Here is a 20,189-nt window from a genome sequence, read left to right as displayed (position 1 = left end):
CTCATGAGACAGATTTGTATTCTGTGCTGTCCACCTGGTTCCCAGAGAAAGGGGGGGGGTTGAGCTCTACTTTTTTCCCTTTCCTTATTTATGTCAGCCTAATCCGGCTGTCCATCTTCGTGTATTGGAGCGGACCTCTTCGTGTGTGTGTGAAAATGTGGTACAAGCCTCTCTCGTGGTCCTTGTACTTGTCTGATGTGGGTAGCCAGTGTTTTTGTGCGTGTTCTAACTAGTTTTATTTTTTTCCCCCCATGCAGGACTGTCTGCAGCCTCTGAGTATGCAGGCCCTACCGGCTCAGCCAGAGTCTCTGTGTATCGTGGAAATGGGAGGAGTGGAGAAACAGGACGAGCTGGGAGAGAAGGGAACCATTGGCTTCCTCTACCTCAACATTGGATTACAGGTATGCAGTACAATAAAACCTGTATTTTGTTTTTAATGTTCATTCAGCAACTTATTATTCATCTATCCTCAAGGATGAGCCTTTATTCAATTTTTACCTTTCGTTAACCAAGATTGTAGATAATGGCTTAAACAAAAATATACAACCATTAAATGGAACTATTAAAATCGATTTGTACAATAGTATTTGGCTAACATCCACCTGTGCTTGTAAAAGTCCAGGAAGATGGAAACCTTAGCATGTAATGATCTAATATATTTGCCATAATCCCTTTCCAGAACGGTGTTCTTCTGAGGACTGTTCTGGATCCAGTGACTGGAGACCTGTCCGACACCAGAACCCGCTACCTCGGTTCACGCCCCGTCAAGCTCTTCAGAGTGAGAATGCAAGGACAGGAAGCTGTAAGTATCTGAACCAATCTAGGGCAAAATAAAAGTAAAAACATTGTCTTTGTCAGATATCTTAATTATATTGCATTTGTTCTCTTAGGTATAATGAAGCTATATCTCGTATTATACCTAAAGAGGTTTTCTTCCTCTGGATCTGCTTTCCTTCTCTCTGGCTCATAGCCTTTGCCCCAGTTGGAACCTAATCTGTGACTGTTGTAATTCCTTTCCAGTCAAGTGCAGGGGTTGACACTGAAGTCTCAGAGGCACTTGCCTGTCGGGCAAGTAGAGTACAGGTCAAGTTCTATTGGCCCAAAGATCATGCCCACTTGGCTGAAAAGTAAATCCATAATAAAGAAGGGTCAAATTTGCGGTTATAGGACTATTAACACTTCTGATGCCTAGGATGTCCACAGGCGTCTTATTAAATAAAACTTCAGGGTATCTAGGACGTCCAGGGACGTTTAAGGTCTTTTTATCGATATAAAATGGTCTTGCTAAAATCAATTATTTGGCAACGGCAAACGCCTTGCTCAGCCACTCCCAACCTGTTTAGTGCGCTTGCACCAATTCACTTCCTTGTTTATAGCCTGACTTTAAACCATATTTTCTCTGAATCTACACTGCATCCGCGCAGCGGATCAAAGCGTGGATGTTTTGAGCTAATTCCTGACTTCATATGGCATCGCAGCTACAATATTAACGCTTCTAAAGAGAGATCAGACGTACGCTAGCGATGAAGAAATGGAAGATTTAGCTTCATAGCACCTCATGTGAAAAGCGTGCCATTTCTTCCTCTTCCTCCTAGCCAATGTGAATCTGTGTCAGCCTTCACCGGTTTCCCCTTTACCTGGTGAAAGTTTCTATCATGTATTTCTCATCACTTTATTTTTTGGGCTCTTCTCTCTTTGTGTTTAGGTTTTGGCTATGTCTAGTCGTTCCTGGCTTAGCTACTCTTACCAGAGTCGTTTCCATTTGACCCCTCTGTCGTATGAAACTCTGGAGTATGCGTCTGGCTTCGCCTCTGAACAGTGCCCAGAAGGCATAGTGGCCATCTCTACAAACACACTGAGGTATGGACACACATTCAACTGCTACTCAGACATGCAAACATGTAGCTTTTCGGCGAAATTCGCTGTTTGAAACCAAATAGGGCAACTTTGTGATTCATGCAAATTCGTCGAGAAACTATTTTGGGGGGTGGGGTGGGGGCCGTGTTAATTAATCCCCTCCCCAATTTGTAATGTCTCCTGCAGAATTTTGGCATTGGAGAAGCTGGGCGCAGTCTTCAACCAGGTGGCCTTCCCTTTGCAGTACACTCCCAGGAAGTTCGTCATCCACCCGGAGACCAACAACCTCATCGTGATAGAGACCGACCACAACGCCTACACAGAGGCCACCAAAGCACAGAGGAAGCAGCAGATGGCTGAGGTAGGCATTGAAATCAATGGCAAGTTGCAGCAAGTGAATTGTGTTCTTGACCATGTATACACATCTGAAGTATCTGGTGTCCCCAATGTGGTCCCAAGCAGTATACCAGAACCCCAAACCAAATCCCTGCTGATATATATAGATATGAATAAGACTGTTTATTAAGACTAGGCCAATGCCCATTGGAAACTATCCTGAACCATCTTTATCAAATTCAAAGAAAGGGGTGGGGACGGATAATTGATATGATAATTAGGGGAGAGGAGGTCATCATAACGTGATCTATGATGACCATATCGTTCCGACTTGCATCAGTTCCCCACATTCATGGCCCCAAGTAGGCTGGCGTTCTTTTGCGCCTGTGGTTTAGGATTGATAATAATAATATTAATAAGTTTTATAACTAGGCTGTTACCCATTGGAAATGATGCAGAGAACACACACATGGGACATTTAAATGGGAAAAACACACTTGTTTGAAGTGAGTGGTGCCTTTTATCATGATGGATATGTATTGTTGTGGCTCCTACTACGTCATAGTAAATGTATTTTGCCATTGACTTGGCCTAAAAAGTTTATAAAGTTCTGTAAAATGTCCATAGACTTGGCTGTCACGGGGGGCACACACAAAGCGAAAGCGTACAAATACAATGACTGATTAATGTGTTGAACCAATGTGTTGCTCTGGTTGCGTTTGACCCCTGTAGGAGATGGTTGAGGCTGCAGGAGAGGATGAGAGGGAGCTGGCTGCTGAGATGGCTGCTGCTTTTCTCAATGAGAACCTGCCAGAAGCCATTTTCGGAGCGCCCAAGGCTGGAGCCGGGCAGTGGGCTTCGCTGATCCGACTCGTCAACCCCATCCAAGGCGCCACCCTGGACCTGGTGCAACTGGAACAGAATGAAGCCGCTTTCAGGTAATGGACGGATAGAAAATAACGGCGTTGAAATGCTCAGCCACATTTCATCAACTGTCGAGATGAGTTTATTTTTCCTTCTGACCCCCTTCGTCCCCCTCTCTCCCCACAGTGTGGCAGTATGTCATTTCGCCAGCGCAGGAGATGATTGGTTCGTCCTTGTAGGGGTGGCCAGAGACATGATCCTCAACCCTAGATCAGTGGGCGGGGGCTTCATTTACACCTATCGGCTTGCAAGCGGAGGAGACAAGCTGGAGTTCATGCATAAGGTGGGTTTGATCAGGTCTACATGATATATTACTGTGTGCAACCATAGAAACTTTATAGAAATAACATCTATTGGTACTTTGAGTCATAGTGAGGAAAGTAGGAAATTATCCAGTAACTTTGGGTATACGCGCACACAGGTGAAGCTCACAAAGCCATCAGTAATATAATTTAATCTGAGATATAAAACCACATTTCTTTTCTTTTTTTTTACACTTTTCTTTTATGAATAAATTATGTTAAACAACATAAAAAATATGTTTCTGAAACCATACAGATTCATCACTGTCCTGTTTCTTTTTTTCTTTTACTTTTTCACTTTTACTTGTGGATGAACATAATTACTTGGTGCCAGTGCCAAAAATCAGAGCAACTGCACATCTGGTGTGGTTCAACCCCACCCCCTTCGCTGTGATTGACAGACACCCGTTTCACTAGGAAATACAGTAGGGGTGGAAAATAAAATCGATTCATAGATTAATCGCGATGTGGACATGGACAATTATGAATTGATTCACAAATGTCAAAAATCGATTTATTTTATTTCTAACTTTTTTTGTATGCTTGTACAGAATTAATTTGTTTTTTCATACATTACAATCTAGACAGAAGATGTAAGCTCAGATGAAGGGACGATACCTAGACAGAGCAGAATTCCATGAACGTGCTACAACACACCTTAATTAAATGCATTGTAAACACATTCATTGCATTCTAGACAGAAGATGTAAGCTCAGATGAAGGGACTATACCGAGACAGAATTCCATGAACGTGCTACAACGCACCTTAAACCAATCTCTATTCCATAGTCTGGCGTCAAGAGCTGCTGGCCAGTTGTCCAGACGACTAGACCCCCTGCTGGGATCAGAGGGTGGACATTTATGTACTGTAACTTGACCTACCAGAAGTAATTTCTGCCAGAATTCTGCCAGTGTATTTAAAAAAATATATATATTCTATGATTTAAAGAAGAAAACAATATCTTGTTTAGTCAGCTGAGGAGGTGGCTCATACATTATGGGTATTTATTAGCGTCCTTATGCACAATTTTGTGGTTACTTATGGAATGGAATATAGGCCAAATGTATCTATAACAAGCTATCCATTACAAGGTAATGTATATGTGTTTGTAAATGAACATGGGACATGAGTCATGTCCTGAATGATCACGGGAAGTGAGTCACGATGACAACTGTAGCGGAGGGAGCCAGACACCACTTTACATCAGAGGAATTTCCCAACCGCTTTGGGAAGGAATTTGTCATTTTAGATGATTGTGTCCATTTTTCATGGTTTACAGTACACTCGCTAGCGCACACGGAGACATGTACTGCATCTGTGATGTATATACAGTTGGGTGCCACCGATATTGTCCCTTATCATTTGACCCATTTAGGCCTGACCTCAGAATTTAAAAAAAAATCCTTCTAAATCCTCCAGTTTTCGGAAATAAATATTTTCACGATTTTTCAAAAATAGCAGACCTACAAGCTCATAGCGCGCCACCGAGTGGCGCGCTATGAGCTTGTTATTTTTCTGAGCTGCTATTTTTCAATAGCTAAATTATAACATAATGTTTAAAACACCAAAAGGGGTTCCCGCCCAAAATGGGTTAACTGTCCTTTTGCGCAGATCACGCAAACCTCAGCAAAAAGAAAAGGACTATCGATGGCCTCCAACTGTATATACATGCATGAAACCGATACACACTGGTGCACAGTCTGCACATACACTCGCACACATAGAAAGGCAAAAGTGACGGCTACAAGCGGACAGGCCTCATTTTGATCACACGCGCATGCATACGCACATGCCACAGTCCAGATCCCCTGAGGAGTAGTGGTTCATTGTCTAGCGGTTGTGGTCAGATGATTTTTCCACTTGTCCAAGTGGTTTGTTTTATATGACTGCCGCAGACTGTCTGACCGTGGCCAAGTGCTGACTCTCAGCTCCTCTTTCATCAAAGATTCTAGGTGGCACTTCTAAGGGCAGCCACATGAATTTAGGCTCCACGATAATTTTTTTTTTTTATTGCTCTATATATAGCACTCAAAATTGCCACCGTTTTTTTTGGTCACCCATTCTCCTGACATTTTAATCCGTACGACCTCAAAATATAATGGGGAGAATTTGTCCAAGTGCAAATCATTGCTGGTGGGCAGAAACCTCTTAGCTTCATGTTATTTAGTTCTGTGTTTTTTTCACTGGCGTCTTTATGTATATTCCACAGCTTTAGCCGTCCTTGTTGATTTAAGATGCCCTACCAAAGAGAATCTCAATTACTGACTGACAAGCCCTGGATGACACATCTCACAAGCGAGGGAGAGCATACATTTAGCTCTGGTGACACAACTGCCTACAGAAATCTACAATAAACTCTTTTACTGCCAAGAGTAAATAATAATTTAATTCACCCAGTGCCAGTGATTTTCAGTTTGGCCTAACCTTTTAAGTAGTCGCTACGATCCACTAAGATCACTGGGATCGTTCCAACGACCGTTGATAATTGCAGTGCCGTTCACTGCACAATATGTGCCACCAGCGGGCAGTTTGAGGGCTGAGCTTAGATAAATGGCAGCAGCGAGCGAGTGGTGTGACAGGACTAATTATGAAGATGAGTGACTTTGGAGTTTGTCTGCTTTATACATGTATGATGTTATCGCTCTTCTTGCGTATCCGCCCGGCAGATAATAACGACGGTGCTGTTGCTCACCACCTGTTGACATCATGCAAGATAAAAGGGACGGTGGCAAAGTTTGAAAAGTATACCGAAGTAGCAGAGCCCTCAGAGGGCTCATGCCATTCCCATAAAGTGCCAGCTGGCACTGTGGGCTGATAACTACATAGTACACACACGCACACATTTCATCAAGTAGTCAGACTCAGAATGCAGGGCTCGCTGCAGTGCGGACAGCTTTGGATAAGTTAGGAGTTGAATGCAATTTTATCCAAAGACCACTGTCCAGTGTCCACTCACTGAAGATAAATGGCACCACAGCGGGAATAATGCCTTTGTTGGGGGCTAGAACATGAAATAAAGCCTATCAAAGTGCAGTGTGTTTTTATTTTGTTTTTTCTCCAGCTTTCTTATTTTGTAGGTACTTGGGCTGCATTTTGAATAAATAAATAAACATGACCTCCATGAGGCTGAGATCTTTTGATTGGGCTAATGGATTATCTGTGATTTGATTTGCAGACTCCAGTGGAGGACGTTCCTTTGGCTATCGCTCCGTTCCAGGGACGTATCTTGGTGGGCGTGGGTAAACTGCTAAGGATCTACGACCTGGGCAAGAAGAAACTGCTACGCAAGTGTGAGAACAAGGTAAAAGCAATGACACAAATACAGTGTTGTTTTCGTTAATGAAACTATGACAAAATATGTTTGTCAACGCCCAAGGACGAAAACTAGTGTATAAACGATAACTGGGACGAAGAGCAATTTCGTTGATGAATAAAGACGAGACGAAAATGTAGTTAAAAAAAATAAAGACTACGTTAAAATCGGTCTTCAGTTTTAGTTTACAAACAAAGACCAGACAAATTATATTTTATTATAATATTTTCACCTCACGGCAGCAGCAGTGCGCACACACGGCACGTTGAATGGACATGCGCTCACATCAGCTACAAAAGTAAAAAAAACTACAAAGCAAGCGACGCAGTTAGTGTTTGTAACATGAACCGTAATCAAGCTTACGTCCAACAAGTGACAATCACCTTTCATAACATGAAATGCAGCTCAAAGTGCTTTACAGAGCAATTAAGAGAGAAAAAAAGAAAAGCAAGGCATAAACATTAAAAAACAAGAGCAGTAATGCAATACAGTGAGAACTGCAGGCTGATGTGATGGAAATAATTACCCCTACATGCGAATGGAGGGATCATTGAAAACAAAGGTGGCTTGCATGCTGTGGTTTGCTAACAGCAATTTGCATGCACATGGGCTGCCAGAGTAGGCTATCATTTGTTGTTTTTCTTGTTTTTTCGCCACCTCTCTTCGAAGTTAGACTGCAAGCTCTAAACTGACTGGGCCCCTGGACCCTATGCCGTGATCACACACACACACACACACACACACACACACAGGCGCGGTGGGTTGATGACGTTGATTCAATGCTGTGCAGCACACATGCATGATCATGCAGTGAGCCAACTCAGGCAACAGACTCCTGTCCCTCTCTTAAAAGTTTCCTCCCATAAACTTCACTTGAAAATGACGTTTGTACAGGCAGCGACCCCTAGTCACTGCCTGTCCGAAAAGGCCTTGTTATTACTGAATATATTGCTCAACATGTTCACCGTTGAAATAATACAAATTACCACATGGAAGGACCGGTGAAGTTTAGAACTCACTTTGTTGCGCACTGCACCATCTTCCAGAGGATGCCGGTTTGAATCTTGAGGAGGTTTTATAGTCTTTAAATATCTGTCAAATGACCATGTGTTCAATGCATGTGGTGGCTCTGAAACAGGATGCATGTCACATATATGGTTCTGGTCACACGGTGAGTCTCTCTAAGCCATGTGGTTGTGCTGCAGGAACCGAAGGAGGGGAATTATTTTGGTACCTGTTCACGGACCACGTGGAAGTGTGCACACTTAATTGGGGCAATGCATGCAATCTAGAAAGAAACCAAGAGAGTTCCAGGTGTCAACAATGGTGTAACTGTGCAGTGTCAGCAACCCATGTAGTGGAAGTGGTGCTGTGCTTCTGTGACATTTTATTTTTGTCATCTGTTAAATTTAGCACGTAAGCTAGCATGCAACATCATACATTGCACATGGGTGATGAGGCCAAATTAGGTCCTGTAATGACAGTAAGTTCAACTGAGTTTGTGGTATACTAAACTACTATCGGCTTACAGAGAAGATAAATATTGCACCCAAGAGTCCAGGACAGGATAATTAAACTAAAGGATATTCAAATAATACTAATTTAATATAAGAGTTTAGTTTAGGGATCTGAAATATTGCACCAGTTACAAACAAGCAACCAATATATGGTATAATTATATTACTGATTTATTTTCCCTTTTTTTCTGTCACTTAACTCCTTTGTAGCCATGCCCGAGATCCCGAGAGTAATTCAATAATGCACAGTTAGCCAGGGACGAGATTGCGAGATTTGATAAATTACCCTTAATCCAGAGTTAAAAAAAATATTATTTACCTTAGTTTAGCTTCATTGCTAGCCACCACTAGCGTCCATATAAGAAACAGCCAAAATCCCTGCGCGCACACTGTCTTTACTGACATTATGGCTCATAATGAGATGGAGTACCATGATCGGAGCCTAATAAAACATTAATTCGAGCTCCCGCTAAACCAATGATCGCATTGCTAGTAGGCCTCTGTGGGCCTCAGTAGACAATAGGCCAGTCAATCTAAGATTTGACCCAAAATAAATTGCAATAGTAATCGTTCAAGGTTTTTTATGATCCTTAGGGTCATCCAAATAACATTAATAAGCATAATTTCAAATTTGAATTATTAAGTATTAAGTATTAAGCATTAGTTTTGCACGAAAAACACTGAAAACGGATATAGCCGTCTTCACAAATGTGATGAGGTCATCACATTGATGTATATGATGTATTATTTCATTAGATTCTGGCTAAATCAAAGCGGCCTTGTCCGTTTTGAGTTATGTGCACAAAGGCAGAAATAAACCTGACTCTTCTCCCTGTCACTTCAGTGGTTTTCTGTCTGAAACTATATACAGGGACTCAAGTGCGGGCCAGTGCTGTATTAAGTGTGTGTAGCGGGATATTTTTAGACCAGCTGTCTATACCATGATTTGTCTGTACCTCTGTCTGTATCTCTATCCCCACAAACGTAGACCAATCGCAGGGCAGCTGACACTGCTTACAGGCTACTGTAGCTGAGTGGGTAGAGAGGAAGGTCGCGGGTTCAACCCTCGGCTCCTCACACAGTAGACATGACCAAGTGTCCCAGAGCAAGACATTTAACCCCAAAAGGTGTTTGCACACTGGTGCGTTTTGTCGGTTGAATATTGGAGCGAATTTCGGAAGACAAAAGAAAAAGACCTCACTTTATCACATTTGCACACTGCCATCATATATTTTGTCCATATAAAGTTTTTTCGGACCGGGGTCGGTTTTATCCGTTTTCTGCAGCCGTCTAGTGGGGTCTAGCGGGGTGTTGGTGACAGGCTGACAGCTATTGATAGTCTACTGCTTTCGGATCTGCAAAATGCAGCAAAAAAAAACACACCAGTGTGCAACCACGTTAACGACATCAAACTGGTGTGCTCACTTGAGCCACCTGAACAGCCATCTGCTGGGTAATGCAGAAAGGTAATTTCCCCTCCACTGGGGGATTAGTAAATACTCCCTTTCCCTTACCCCAGTCACAGCTCACCTCATACTGCTACTATACGTGCATGCAGCCAACCACAAGGCCATGTTCCCGTAGCACGTGATCAACATCGACACACAACGCTCTCTTTAGCACAGCATTGGTGAACACCTAGTATCACGTGGCCGGACTGTTGCCTCCCGCAATTTTCGAATGTTTCTGGTCATACAGTCTGGAGCACGGAAGCTCTGATCACGAGCAACCGATGAAGCGGATGTGGTGCCTCCTCCCCGCTTCCGTTTCATCTTTACAGTCGCGCAAATTTAACCTAATATAAATCAAAATCTTCTAATCCTATATAGCTTGCGCCGGAGCATTTGGAGATTGTGGAATAGTTGTCGGGCTACGCGAGACTAGTGCACACCTAGTGACTCGCTATTGGTACAAGATATGATGTGCACGCTTATGTCTGTGTAGACTGTAGAGGGTAGTAGGATAGATCAGTGATTCAGTGGTTCCCAAACATTGTAGCCCGTGACCCAAAGGAGAAATGATACATTCCCCGGGATCCAACTTTGTGAAAATAGCAGATCAACAAGCTTCCACTGTTTGGGAAACAGTGGAATAGATCAGTGTTTCTCAACCTGTGGGTCGGGACCCCCACATATTTGGGGGGGGGGGGGGGTCCCCAGAGGTGACAGTGAATGACGTGACCATTTAAGGACTTTTGAGTCCTTTTTAATACCTCAAAAAAAGAACGAAAGAAACGTAATCAACAAACTATACTGTAAAAACTAGTGAAACATTGGTCAAATTGTCAAAGAATATAAGGGGGGAAAAAGTGAAAACATCCGATTTACTGTGAGGCGTTGTGAGCTTGTAGATCTGCTGTTTTCACAATATAAAAAAAAAAAACTAAATGAAATACCTCAACTTAACTTCTACAATTCCATGTGTTTCTCAGGGTGGTGTTCAGTTCAAATGTGATTATTTTGGGGGTCCCAGCCTGAAAAGGTTGAGAACCACTGGAATACATAACCTGTACCCATCCTCTCGTCTTCTCTCCTCTGTTCTCTTCCTATAGCACGTTCCCAACCTGATCACTGGCATCCACACCATTGGCCAGCGTGTGGTCGTGTCCGACGTGCAGGAGAGCCTTTTCTGGGTCCGTTACCGGCGCAACGAGAACCAGCTGATCATCTTCGCCGACGACACGCATCCCCGCTGGGTGACCACCGCTTGCCTGCTCGACTATGACACCATGGCCTCGGCGGACAAGTTCGGCAACATCAGTATAGTAAGTTGGCGAGTGTGTGTGTGTGTGTGTCTCTATGTATGTGATCACGTGCACATTTTTGCCCCTTTAAAAAAAAAAGCTTTTTGGGGTGGGGGAGGGGGTGTTTGCAAATGAAGGGCCTATAATGATTTGATCATTGTTTTTTCAGGTGCGTCTTCCCCCCAACACCAGTGATGACGTGGATGAAGACCCCACAGGGAACAAAGCTTTATGGGACAGAGGCCTGCTCAACGGAGCCTCACAGAAGGTAACGCACACCTTCGCTCATCCCTCAGTCCATCTTGACTTTCCTCCCACAGAGATATTCCTCAGCTTCTTCCTCCTTAACACAATGATGAGACAATCCGGAAAAGAAACCGAAAAATGTTTGTTAGCTTACCTTTGTCTCGAGTCTATTATATCGCTAGAAGCTCCAAAGCATTCATATTTGGAACGAGAGGCATGTTGAAGTCAGAAATGAAGCGCGTAGTATATCCATCAGATCAAAACCACGGAGAGCGCCCTGGATTAGGAGAGACGAGGCATTCTTTCTGCTGCGCTAACCGCTAATCGAACGGTAAGCTAATATGTAGGCAGAGCGAAGCGACGGGTGCCTTAGAGGCTCACTCAAAAAAAAAAAAAGGAAAAAATTCAGAATATTCTTCTCTCGCCTGATATCATTGAGGATGCGCTAGGACGTGTGGAGCCGTCCTACGGACGGAAACGGTTAACTCCCATCTCCTAAGCTCTTACCACCTACAGTATTGCTTGGCGCCTCCTACATCCTTCCAGCTCTTATGACTCTTCATCTCTGTGGGTGCAGTACTTCGTTTAGACCGTTTTTGGTTTAGACTAGTCATTAGTCCTACAACTACAACCTATCTCAAACCCTCACCCTAAACCTAACCTCCCACGGGGCAGCACACCTAAACCTAACCTTAACCCATGTCTAACCAATGACTAGTCTAAACTAAGTATGCACCCCCATCTCTGTTACTCTTCACCTCTAGGCCTGTCACAATTACATAATCGCAATTTTTCAAGATAATCGCAATCATTTTTGCATAATCGTCAATCGAAAAATAGCAGAAATAGCAGATGTAAGTCACTTGTAAGTCGCTATTTCTGCTATTTTGAATTGATTTGTAATCGTAACAAGCCTACTGACAGCCCCAACTGTCAACAACTCAACACACACACACTATATTTAACTGCTGGTTGAAAACTGTTTAGGTAACAGTTGGACCTGGGAAAGTCCCTCCAATTTAGACATTATCCATTCCCTTGTCTCAAAATTTCCATTGTCAAAGAATGTGTCAGCTATTTTCACGTTTTTATGTGTTTTCGTCAGTGATTTGTGCTATTGTGTGAACATTGTGCTGATTGATTGGAAGTTTTTGTTGGTGGGTGGCTTGGAATTCTTGGAAAGTTTTTAGATGTGGATGTTTTGGTCGCCTGGATTTAGCCTCTGGCCAAACATCTCCATTCTGTGTGTTTTGTGTGGGGAGCGTGATATTTCTTTATCAAATGCAGCCCTTTAGGGCAGGTTCTTTCCCCTAAGAAAATGCACGCTTTCGCAAGTGCAACCATCTCACACACAGTTTTCACTTTGTCATTAACCGTTTCAGCGCTAGCATTTATTGAACAATTAGGATCTAATTCACGGCAGCATTTTTTCCAGTCGAGCTCTTATTTTGAAAAGCAGTTCCAGTCTAGTAGATTATCCTAGGAAGTGGTGGTATCAAAATTAGACTTCAATTGGCATTAATCAACGGCAATGGCGCTGAAAATATTAATCCATTGAGACCTGGAACGCATCCATGTCACGTTAGCATTATGTTATAATTTAGCTATTGAAAAATAGCAGATCTACAAGCTCATAGCGCGCCACCGAGTGGCGCGCTATGAACTTGTAGGTCTGCTATTTTTGAAAAATCGTTAAAATGTGCCTCAAATCTTTCGGAAAATTGTCATGATTTAGAAAACTTTTTTAAAGTTTCGACGTCAGGCCTGAATGGGTTAAAGGACACCGTTTTAAAATGTGGGGTGGGGGGCGGGGGGGGGGAGATTCCCTTTACTGCCAGGGATGTTAAACACATTATATACTAACTGGGATATTTCAGGACCTAGAACTGGTGACTGGTGTTTGATATCCATGTGTTCTGCAGCAGAGCTACAGCTCTGCACCACATGCATGCACTTGCAACAAACACAAAAACGGCTTCTCAATTTAGACTGTATGCCGATTCTCTCTGTGTGTGTGTGTGTGTGTGTGTATAGTTCCTGTCACCGCTAAAGCCTACTGTTCAGTCTGTGGAGGGTGTACTGTACACAACTAGACAACCACGTGTCTTCTCGCATAAACATGAAAGTGCCACTCCAGCCATAGCACGCTATGCCTCCCAGTTCAGCCGTTCCAATTTTCACTTGATTTTCAGTGTTCTCTCAATGGTGCTTTTGTCTTGCTGTCACACTTTCTCGCATGTACTCGCATGTACTGTACACATACATCCCACTGTTTAATGAACACCACCTTGTCTCACTGCCTTTGTTTTGTGTGTCTGGCTTCTGGCACAATGTGACAATCACATATGGAGCGTATTGTTCAGTCTATCTCTGCCTCTCTGCATGTGTTTGTCCAGGCCGAGGTCATTGTGAACTACCACATAGGGGAGACCATTTTATCCCTCCAGAAAACCACGCTAATCCCCGGAGGCTCCGAGTCCCTGGTCTACACCACGCTGTCTGGAGGCATTGGCATACTGGTCCCATTCACATCACATGAGGTAATGGCACACACAACACAACTTGGACGAAGATAACACAAAGCATATAGAGACTGACCGGAACAACTGCTGGAAATAGACAGCCTAGACTAGAGTCAAAAGGACGAAATAAGGATGTGTGCTCTCTAGTAATCTAAAGACCGATATACACCAAGCCAACGTTGGGTGATTGTGAGGCATCTGTATGGGTTGTTCACCTGACCTCTGAAGCTAAATCGGCGTCGCCGTTGATAAATGGCAGGTTCTCTCTCCGCCATTCTGTGATTTTCAAGTCCACCAGATTTGTTGTTTATCTTCTCTCATCTGCTGTCATGTCCACATTACATTTTGAATACTGGACTTTTACTTGTAACATTATTTCATACATTCAGCAGTATTGATACTTTGAGTACTCTTCCCACCACTGCCACTTTGTCATCTTTCTGTCCTCCCTTTGCCTGATCTCACTCCTCCCCATCCTGTCTTCTAGGACCATGATTTCTTGCAGCACTTGGAGATGCACATGCGATCAGAGTTCCCTCCGCTGTGTGGCAGAGATCATCTCAGCTTCAGATCGTATTACTTCCCTGTCAAGGTTTGTACTCTGTGTGCGCCGCATGCGTGGGCAGGTGTAATAAGGAAACATGCATCCACAAGTTACCTCTGCCATGGGTTACTAACTTACGATCACATATTTCCAATAGAATATATGCATTGGGTTTTGGATACCTTATGAAAATAAGCTCTGTGGCTATTCATGTTTTGTTCAAAGAAAGAATCTGTCTTTACATCTCGGCATGTGAAGTGTTTTTGAGGCTTTGTTTCTATCCCAGTAACATTGATATGCAGGTATCTTTACTGGAGATTGTATTAAACATGTGAAACACGGCCTGGGCCATGGCTCAGTGGTCCAGGCACCTTGGCTGGTAATCCAGTCTGGCAGTGTTCGACTCCCGATCCCGACGGCCTTTACTGCATGTCTTCCCCCCATCTCTCTCCCCATTTCCTGTCAGCCTACTGTCTGTCCCTCCATAAAAAATATAAAATAAAGGCGAAAGCCACAAAAAAAAAACATGTAAAAAAAAAAAAAAAGTGAAACACTTAAACTTAAGTACCACAAACATTTTCTCTGAATTTAAAACCACATGAGGGGAGAAAGCATTCAAAAGCTGTCGAGGAAACCCATTGCTAACACACTATCATGTTTTGGGACTGCAAACTGTAGCAGCAGTCTCTGCTCCAATAGCCTCCCACAGTTTCTTTGTATGTCCCTCCCTCAGTCTGTTGCACAGATCCATCTCATTCCATTTGCACCCAGCCTGACCCCTTAGTTAGTGGCTCTTCATCTTAGTCTGCTTTCTACAGTGTGACATGTGGCGACTTACAGTATATGATCAGGAACTATGATGCAAGTTTAATTTAGTCTTCTTTTTTTTTTATCATCTTCGTCTGTCCTCTCCTCTCCCTCTGCAGAATGTGATCGATGGAGATCTGTGTGAACAGTTCAATAGCATGGACCCTCACAAGCAGAAAAGTGTTGCAGAGGAGCTGGATAAAACGCCGCCCGAGGTCTCCAAGAAGCTGGAGGACATCCGCACGCGCTACGCTTTTTAAACATGCATGTGTCTGGGCACAGCCCCACGGAGGTATGCATTCATTCAAGACAAACGGGAAGGACATACCTTTATTATCACAATTTTACGAACCCAGGCGTGCGACAGGTTTCCACTGAGATATTTTTCATCGGCTTGAATACAATCATAGAGCTGAATTTGGTCTCATTAGAAACACCTCAATTGCTAAAGTCAGAGTTATGGTTGTTATTGTCGCCTCCCCAGACTAAGTGGTGCTATTTAACAGACAACTCTGTGAGAAATGTAATCACACCTCCTCCATACTGTTACCACAAACAGTGAATTATCAGAATCCCAACAGTCAGTACATTGTCTTGCAAACATCATTTCCTCTCATTCTTTGTTTTTTTAAATCGAGCAAACGGTGGTTTTGGTTCACAGAAAGAAGCTTTAGCTAGGCGTGAACATTGTACATTTCTGATTTGAGGTTGGAGGCATTGGCTTTGGTTTCAATATGCAGTGCAGCTTAAAGGAGCATTCAGTGATTTGGGTGATTTGGAGAAGGAAAAAAAACGGTCCGTCCCGGTAACAAGATACTAAGGTATGTATGCACACGCTCTACAGTGTGGGGACATGCAACAGGCCAACAGCACGTGCACCTAGGCCCACCCCGCTCAATCCTGATTGGAGGAAGGCCCCTATATCCTGATTGGATGAAGACTCACCCACCACCAAAACCGAAACTAGGGTTTTTTGACCCCTGCAGTTAACTGGTGACAGGGAGGAACTCCTTATATGGTCAGCACACTCTATAGTAGGGAGGATTATCACAAAAAAAGAAAACAAAAGTGATATTTGAATTAAGTGAAATCACTGAATATACCTTTAAGCGCACAGCTGTTGCACTGTTGAGTCACTGTACAGCTCTGATGTTGAGCGGTCGCAAAGTCAGTTTAGGGGATTGTTTTCGGGTAAGTGTTTGTTTTGACAGCTATGTGATTGAGAAGTAGCACAATGGATGCGCCAGCATATTAAAAAATATAGGAGTGCCAGCAGATGTGGCAGATTTTACTCTGAAAGGTCCCCTCCTTCCGTTCCCCCGAAAAACCGGGAGGCATAATCTTCCATTCTTACCTCACGCTGGTCACGCTAAAGTCTCTCTAGAAGCATTTATATTCCAAACAAGATGCATGCTGAAGTCAGAAATGAAGACAGAACATTGTCCCTTTAGTCAAAACCATGGAGAGCTCCCTAGATTAGGAGTTACGAGACATTCTTTTGGAGCCGTAAACAAGGAAGTGAACGGCAGCGCTCATGCGAGAAAACACGAGTATGGTGCACAGGCTAACCTAAAAAAATAAATAGATTTTTACACACTATTTCATGAATTCCTCTGCCACAAGGGACAACTTTGTGAAAACAAAAAGGCTCGCCTTCTTCCTTGGACAATTGACCTACTGAAAATAATGAAAATGTATAATTAATTAATGAAGGGAAAAAAATATGTTTAGAAATTATATTGTAAGTAACTAATGGACAGGCAGTTACATAAACATAATTTAAAACGCATAACATAATCTGTCTATTTGATATGATGGCTGGCCAATTTTAATGAACCCCACCAAAATAGTTTGTTTTTATATTCTGTCATTTTCTTTTGTTTGTTGTATCGGGTTGGATGAATAGAAGCCGCTAGTCTGTTCCAGATATAATCTACCTACATTGTGTTGGGACCCAGGCTCATTAGGGGTGTTGCTGTTATCACATTTCCCATCAGGTGAACCAGCAGCAGAAACGAACCCACGACCCATCCTGAGTAATGATGAGTTAAGAAACACTGCCACATGGTCCCTGGGTCACATCGGTCACAACGGGCCGCTGAGGACTTGTTTGCTGGGTGTTGTTCTTCTCAGCCCTGTAAATTCCCAACCTCAGCCACAAATTTGCTGATACTCCTTTCCATCCACCCGACAACACACACACACACAGCCCACACCAGTGCAGACATAGCATTCTGCAGGAGTCATTGAGTTGAGGGTTTGTGGGTGAGAGGAGGCAGTGGACCGTTTTGTAAATAAAAGTTGTGTTTTTTTTACATTGTAACTTGTGTTATTGTCATTTTTGTGTGAGTGCACATTCCTCATACTCATACATACATGTATGAGTTAATATGCACATGAATCAAGCAGGCTTACTTTTGCCCATTTTCACTAAATTGTTCAAGTGGAATTTACCTTTTTATAAATTACTTATTTGTTTAAAGGCGTTGGACAAAATAGCACTTATGTTATAATTTTACATTCTCATAAATAATATATAGGTTTTGTAAATGTTACAAAATAGTGTTTGAACGACTGAATCTGCCCTGGCCCCAACATTCAGTTGAACAGTTTTGTGATGTCCGCAGTGGAGGAAGTCCAAGCTGGTGAAGGTGACTAAACTCTAACACCTCATCTGCACAGGCAAGGAGTGAGCGTTCCAACGGCGATATCGCACGGAAAAACTGTCCTGTTATGGAGCGTCGGCCGTTTCTTCACAAAATAGTAGCGTGTAGATCTCAACAAATAAAAGTGTTTGGGGCCGGGACATGGCCGCAAGCGAATATAGGCGGGGTGGATGACGTCGCTACACGGCACGTTGCCACTCAAGTGACTACTGGCCAACCTCGGCGCATGATCTTTTCCAGGAGCTGTCAGACGGAAACATCCGCTCTGTGATGCACTGTGATGCAATATTCAATTTTTTGGGCTGAACTATATGGACTTCAAGTGGGCTTGTCAGCGGGCACCAGATGATTCCCATTTGGGCTTGCCTGTGTGGGCTTGAAGTGGGTTCTACCTGGGCCCTAGGTGGGCCCAAACTAGGCAATTTTATGTGGGTCCTAACTGGGCTTGCCCATGTGGGCTTTCAGTGGGTTCTACCTTGGCAATTCTGTGGGACCCACCTTTTTCCCATATGGGATAGATGTGGGATCCAAGTGGGCTAAGACTGGCCCATGTGGATCCCACAGGCAAACCCACTTAGTCTTGAAGTTGGTTCTGACTGTGCACTGGTTCCTTTGAAAAGATGAAAAATGTTAGAAAATATATCTTTGACAATATTTATTTAAAACATGACAAGATAATAAAAATACAGTGAAAATAATAGATAAGATAAAAATAGAAATACAGACAATGCACAAGGTTACTCTTAAGGAAGGTAATAGCAGAAGTGTCAAAGTCCATGAGAAAAGGCACACATATTCAGCAAATGTAGATCTTTTTATACAGTATAATAAATAAAATCACTTTAAATGCAAAGAAATATACCAATTATGCTCCACAGGGACTAACGAAACAAAATATGGTAAAACAAAAAAACTTGCTGACTGCTGAATGCAAACTTATCACAGGTAGAAAATGTGAGCGGTGTATATGAAAATAGTTTTTAGGCCTGAGGAAATATGAGATTCCGTTTAATGTTTCAGATTAATCTCGGCTCTGTGCGTGTGGGTGTGTCTTGAGCCTTTTAGTTGTCCTCCATCATAATGACAAGAAGCCAACTGGAAAAAATGAAGGCCATCTCCTTTCTCCCTTCCAGGGGACCGTACCCAAGTTCCCTCAGCCCTATGTTCCCTCATTCCAAAACAGACAGGGGGGGCTGTAAGGCATCAATTATACTATAATAATGCTACCCATAGTTCACCCTGCAGCAACAGAACACATTGTAGATACCAAGTTACAGCAATGACACTACTGGGGTCTAGTCTATCTACTTTGTTATAGCAAATGCTCCACAACAAGCAAGAACTGGACAAGTAAATAGTTATATTTTTTGTCAGTTGAGAGAAAGTGTCAAATTACAATAAAGTATAATTCATGGAAACCTATTGATCCACAGACCTCCTCAGCTCTGATCAAGGTTGGGCACCCTAATCAAACTACTGTAATGATGGTGCTATGATGGTTCCTATGCCTCATATTGTTCTTATTATTTAGCTTGTTGCAGCATAAGTGAGTATCTCGTATTCCTTATATAGTCTCACCTTGATAACGGAATTACGTGTATGTGGGGGCGGGTACATGTATGTGGGGAGAGATTTACCTTTCCGGTTCATTCATTGTGATTGTGACGCTTGCTGGTTTTGGTGTGGACCTACGTTCCTCTGCACCGAAGCTAGAGCGCACTGAAAAGCCTGTAATAATTACTGCCATTCTGATACATAAAGAAGTTAATGTGTTATTCCTCGTCCTGGACATTCCTTCCTCCTGCACGTAGACACTGAAGTTACCCCTTGTTGACGTCTCGCAACACTACTATTGTTGTCACACTGCATTCCTTTAAATCCTGACATGGCCTTCATGAATCACTCATCATGTACTTAATTATCTGTTTTGAATCTCAGGTCTGATTTCATTGCATAGTTTTCTCACAGTACCACACCTTAATAGACTGACACCAACTATTTAAGCTATGTTGACAAACACAAAACTAGTTTAGCTTGTAGAACTTCCTGTCTCCTCATGTCCCCAAGTAACACTGTCCTCTGAAAGGCCATCTGCAATAACCTAATATGAAGTATACTGCGAACCCATTCACCTTTGCAGCTAAGTGTCCCTTTCTCGGACTGCAACTGTACTTACTGTATAAGACCCATTTATTGAAATCCCAAACATGGAATATACTTGGACCATGCATTGTAACTGCCCCCTGGGCTTGGTTAATGGACATTAATGATGAGACAGTAGAGTTTCCAAACTGATGATGATGATGCTCTTTATTTTGGTGAAGCACCAAAATGCACCGTAAAAACTGCAGAAATATGACAAAATATAATCAACATTAAAGTCAAAATACAGTCATTAAACATACAGTTTA

The 20,189-nt window shown here is 42.8% G+C and overlaps 1 protein-coding gene across 3 annotated transcripts in view; it reads left to right on the top strand.

Moving 5' to 3' along the window:
• The window catches only part of sf3b3 (splicing factor 3b, subunit 3), a 29,804-nt gene extending 12,365 nt beyond the window's left edge, over positions 1 to 17,439 (top strand). For 2 of the 3 annotated variants that reach the window (XM_079501676.1, XM_079501678.1), the window contains exons 16-27: positions 258 to 401; positions 680 to 802; positions 1,706 to 1,860; positions 2,044 to 2,218; positions 2,926 to 3,131; positions 3,244 to 3,400; positions 6,596 to 6,721; positions 10,802 to 11,014; positions 11,163 to 11,261; positions 13,636 to 13,779; positions 14,249 to 14,353; positions 15,232 to 17,439. In XM_079501676.1, coding sequence (XP_079357802.1) covers positions 258 to 401; positions 680 to 802; positions 1,706 to 1,860; positions 2,044 to 2,218; positions 2,926 to 3,131; positions 3,244 to 3,400; positions 6,596 to 6,721; positions 10,802 to 11,014; positions 11,163 to 11,261; positions 13,636 to 13,779; positions 14,249 to 14,353; positions 15,232 to 15,372 — 1,788 coding nt within the window. In that variant the 3' untranslated portion in view covers positions 15,373 to 17,439. The remainder of the gene's footprint in view (positions 1 to 257; positions 402 to 679; positions 803 to 1,705; positions 1,861 to 2,043; positions 2,219 to 2,925; positions 3,132 to 3,243; positions 3,401 to 6,595; positions 6,722 to 10,801; positions 11,015 to 11,162; positions 11,262 to 13,635; positions 13,780 to 14,248; positions 14,354 to 15,231) is intronic. The other variant, XM_079501677.1, reaches the window with a different exon arrangement.
• The last annotated feature ends 2,750 nt before the right edge of the window (positions 17,440 to 20,189 follow it).

Source organism: Electrona antarctica (genome assembly GCF_951216825.1).
Source record: "Electrona antarctica genome assembly, chromosome: 5".
NCBI lineage: Eukaryota > Metazoa > Chordata > Actinopteri > Myctophiformes > Myctophidae > Electrona > Electrona antarctica.
This window is presented reverse-complemented; position numbering and strand designations above follow the sequence as displayed.